The sequence below is a fragment of the Physeter macrocephalus genome, chromosome 18 (genome assembly GCF_002837175.3).
Source record: "Physeter macrocephalus isolate SW-GA chromosome 18, ASM283717v5, whole genome shotgun sequence".
Lineage (NCBI taxonomy): Eukaryota > Metazoa > Chordata > Mammalia > Artiodactyla > Physeteridae > Physeter > Physeter macrocephalus.
In genome coordinates this window covers 45,316,918-45,321,656 of record NC_041231.1, presented here as the reverse complement: position 1 = coordinate 45,321,656, position 4,739 = coordinate 45,316,918, and the positions used below count along the sequence as shown (strand labels likewise).

The window sequence follows — 4,739 nt, the reverse complement described above, 5'->3', positions numbered from 1 at the left end:
AAAAAAAAAAAAAAAAAAAAAAAAAAATGAGGCCAATAAGGTGAGCCCTAATCCAACCTGACTGGTGTCCTCATAAGAAGAAAAGATTCGAACACAGAGAGACACGGGTGGCACATGCATAGCGGGCATGACCATGTGAAGAGACAGGAAGATAGTAGCTGTCTGCAAGCCAAGGAGAGGCCTCAGGAAACCAAACCTACCGATACCTTGGCCTTGGACTCCCAGAACTGTGAGAAAATAGATTTCTGTTGTTTAAGTCACCTGGTCTATGGTATTTTGTTATGGCGGCCTGAGCAGATTAATACAGTTGCCTAAGCCAAGAAAGGCCTTCCTGGAGATGCTGAAATCAGGGGGACGCTGACAGACACGCCCAGGAACTCTCTGACAAGGCTCAACACTGACTACTCCTCGAGCCCTGGTGCTCCTCAAGGGCACCCTGCCCCGAGCACTGTTCGCAGGCACCTTCCCTTAAGCAAGGACAGCCAATCCTGCTTCCAAGCTTTCCTAATCCTTTGATAAGAAACCACAAGGCCAGGCACTTAATGAGCACTCAGGAAATGGAGGTGATGTCTACTCACTGTTCAGCCACGTTTGGGTCAAGAGAATCAGTTTCGGTGGGTGTTTCAGGCAAGGAGGAGCCGGACTCCTGTATCTGGCACAACTCCTCATCTGTGATGATGTCAAACATGGCATCGTCTGGCGGCCGGCAGTCTGTGTTAGCACCTGGGGTGCAGAGGCAGGTCGGGAGAGAAGAGAAATGCACAGTCATGGACAGTACGGGGAGGGAGTGCAGCTAAATGGGACGAGCCACCAGGACACACTCTAAGTGCTCACTTAATCGACAGCTACTCTGTCCAGACGGAGAGAAATGGCTCTTGGGATGTTCCAGAAAAGCAGATGAGGGGACTATAGATGAAACTGAATGCACCATGTAAGAGATTTCTCTGAAGTCCCTTAGGCAGCGGTGTGGAGAGGTTTTAAGCTCTCACATGTTCTCTGAGGCCCTTTATTTAGAAGGAGAAAAACCTATCAAAACCTTATCAGGCAAGAACCTAACAAAAAGGTAATCACACTCCTGTGCTGCTGAATCCTTGCTCCAGCAGACACAGACCTCACTCATGCCTCTTTGAGAGGAGGATTCTGTCTGACCTGCATTTTCACCTCAATCCACTGGGGGGTGGAAAAGAACCTCCCTCTGCACAGCAGCCATTGTGCTTCTGACCAGGGGACTTGTGCCCAACTTTGCAGGCTACCCAGTAGGAAGGATGCTGTGCGATGCTGCTGTGCCTAGTCACCCCCCACCCCCAACCCCGCCAACAAGCAGTCTCTTGCATGTGATGGAAAATGTGGTGGCAGGCCCGAGACGAAAGAAGACAAGACAGAAAGTAAGACAGACAGACAGACAGAGGAGGAGACAGGAAATGTCAGAAATCAAAACAAGCAACCTCAGCATGCTGGCACCATGCCACCCTCTGTCGTCACTGGAACACCCACTAGTGAGCCAGGTGAGGGGAAGATTCCTGGGCTGGTCGGCAAGAAGAACAGTTCATGGGAGTTACAAGTTCCCAGCAGGCCCTGCCGCATGGCTCCTGGGACAGGCCATGCTTTAGAACAGACACCCACAATCCAGTCCTGAGAGGGCAGCCTGGGCTGGTCTGCGAGGCTGTGCCGGGCAGAAGCAGCAGGAACCAAATCCCGCTTCCTTTTACTGAGCTGAGTGAGAGGACACGGAGGAGAATATATCCTTCTTGGCCGCTGAGAGAGAATGTGAGCTACAGGGAGACAGGGAAGCATGTGCTTGTTTCCACACTCAACTCCTGGCCTCTGGTTACCCTGAAAGAGAGGGCTGGATATGGGGCTGGGGCCCTGGGAGACAGCGTTTTCCAAAGCTGTGGGTCCACTGGTGGTATGTGAGTTGAGAAGTAAACAGACACCACGTTAAATAACACTGAATCATATCAGGAGAAAGTTATTCCCTTTTCAATTCTCCTTCAATCCTAATTACATCAAAAAGAAAGTCTCAGATTGGTGGTACTACCTTTTTAGTGCCTAAGTTTGGAAAAACCCTGAACTAAGCATGTCCCAGATAAGCAGCCACAGTGGGGTAGCGGTGAGGGTGGCACCTGGAGAACACCGAGGGCAGTGGAGGAGCCTGACCTTGGCCTCCGGTGGCCTGGGGTGCGGCCTGGGCTGCTGACTGGGCGGGGCTGGGCTCTCCCTGGCTGGTGCCCGAGCTGGTGCTGTCGGGGGACCCGGGGCCCTCGCTCAGCTTCTGGAAGCAGGCCTGGCAGCAGCGCTCCTTCTTGCCGCTGTGCTTGCTCACAGCGTAGTTGTTGCAGCAGTAGTAGCAGAAGATGTGGCCGCATATCCTGGGGACGACACAGGCACGGGCCCTGAGGGCGCTGCGCTAGAGGTCTCGAGTGACCTGCTCGGCACCGGAACCGGGCTCTGTTCTGGGCTCTGGACGCCACATGGCTCGTCAGACCTGGCTCTGCCCCCACTCTAGAGTGGGGCCTGAAGGCCTATCTCACAAGATTCCAAGAAAAGCCTGATGGGAGACACTTTTATTTCCTAGGGTCCTGGGTGGCAGGCCGAGCCCCCTTCCCTGACGCAACGATGCAGGTGTGCACTCCAGGCCTCGGGGGCTGGGCTCTAAGAGACCACAGACGCCATCCCCCTGTGCTGACCGTTCTCCATCTGTCGCCACCCCAACCCAAGATTCATTGCTGCCTGCCCTTCTTTGGGCCCTGGGGGGCGGGGGGTCTTTGCTCTGTGTTCCTCTGGTGAAGCCTCAGCCCCTGCTCTCTCTGGATTTCGTTCCCCCTCTGACCCCTGCAGGCCAAGAGAGGGCCAGGGGTTGGGTCTCTGGGTGCTCTACATCCCTGTGGGTCCCCTTAGCTCTGCCTACACCCCCTGTATTAAACTCTCTTCCCTTTCGGGGGTCCCTGAGTATCCTGCTGAGACCCTGCCTAACATACCCTCCTCAACTGGTTCCCTCGAAACTAAGAGGCAACGTGCTCTTCCTAGACAGTTGGCTGAGGTGCTAACGCCCGCCACGGAGTCCTCGTTCAGAGGCGTCTGCTCTAGCGCTGGGCCCTGCCCGCAAGCCGCCTGCTGACCTGCAGTGGTGCCGCCGCACCATCCAGCTGAACTCCCGCTTGCAGTCAAAGCAGTAGTTCGCCTCCATGTCCACCAGCCACCTCTCCGCAGCACTGAGCTTCTGTTGGAATTCCAGGGCATCTGACTTCTGCCAGAGAGCATCCTTGTCCCTGGGAAAAAGCCGCATTAGAAAAACAGAAGAAAGAATCCATGAAAACAATAGAATTATCTCTGGTCCATTTCAAAAGACTGCTTCCGAATTTCCCAAAACACAAGGAGAATTCACTTTTACCTTGGAAATAACCCCCCAGTCTAGGTCTCCTCTGTCACCCCACACCAGCCCCAGACTCAGCAGGAGCCTCCCAACGTGTAAGTCCTCATCTGACACCACACGTGTGAAGGTACAGGGGGGCCTGCGATGTCCATAAAAGGCTCTGGCAACTGCAAAGACCTGCTGGCACTGACAAGGGTCACCAGCTGCTCAGATGTCTAAATTACAGTGCATGTGGCCACTGGGAGTTTAAGCTGTCACGTGCTGCCATGATTACATGACAATCTGTGTGCTGTGAGCCCAAGAACCCAAATCTTAAATGTGCTCGGGATCCTTCATGTTTTTATGGTTTAAGTAACAATTAATGGAGGAGAGTCAAGCTTTTCCAGCCTGAAAATCCGATGGGATGTTGACCTCCTCCACTCCTTAGAGAGACAGCACAGCCACTACAGGAAGCAAGCACACTGAAAAAAGTGGCAGGCTTTTCAGGAGGCTCTGGCAGCATCTGAATGTGCCTGAGGCACCAGGGAAGATGTGTATAAAGCCTTCCTTAAAACTGCTGTTAATTTTAGGGCCTATAGGAAACACAGAGGATGGAAGAACATGTTAAATGACACCATGAGCATGCAATCAGCAAAGTCCAGGCTACGGGAAACTCTACCAGATGAATGGCCTGCTTTCTTTAAAAGCAAACTGCAAAGGAAAAAAAAGAGAGAGAGAGATGGTGGGGGAACCACGACTAAGTAAGAGATATTTAAGAAACATATCACCATGCAATGTATAGATCTAATATAGATCCTGGTTAGAAAAAATTATAAAGCAATTAGAAAAATTTCAAACTGACTAGACACTTGATTATACTGGGAATTAGTTAATTTTCAAGCGCAGTAATGATGCTGTGGTTGTTTAAAATAGAGTCCTTGTGTTGGAGAGGTACGTATCAAAATACTTGTGGATGAAATGACAGGATGTCTGGGATTTGCTTCAAAATAATCTGAGGAGGTGGGGGAAATGGGTAGGACTCTTGGATGATACAAGACTGATCATGAGCTGAATAATGTTGAAGCTGGGTGACAGGTACACAGCAGTGCATTTTGCTATCCTATTTTTGTATTTTTGAAAATTTCCGGGACTTCCCTGGAGGTCCAGTAGTTAAGACTCCACGTTTCCACTGCAGGGGGCGTGGGTTTGATCCCTGGTTGGGGAACTAAGACCCCACAAGCAGCAAGGCGCAGCCAAAAAAAAAAAAAAAAAATTCCATACAAAAACCTTTAAAAACTTTTTTTTTTTTTTTTGCGGTACGGGGGCCTCTCACTGTAGTGGCCTCTCCCGTTGCGGAGCACAGGCTCCGGACGCGCAGGCTCAGCGG

General features: G+C 51.6%; 1 protein-coding gene across 1 annotated transcript in view; it reads right to left on the bottom strand.

The window, feature by feature from the left end:
• FYCO1 (FYVE and coiled-coil domain autophagy adaptor 1) overlaps positions 1–4,739 on the bottom strand; it is a 58,598-nt gene that overhangs the window by 41,409 nt on the left and 12,450 nt on the right. Inside the window, exons 7-9 of the mRNA XM_028479502.2 lie at positions 3,120–3,269; positions 2,158–2,369; positions 579–723 (exon numbers count right to left, since the gene is read on the bottom strand). Of these exons, the coding sequence (XP_028335303.2) occupies positions 579–723; positions 2,158–2,369; positions 3,120–3,269 (507 nt within the window). The remainder of the gene's footprint in view (positions 1–578; positions 724–2,157; positions 2,370–3,119; positions 3,270–4,739) is intronic.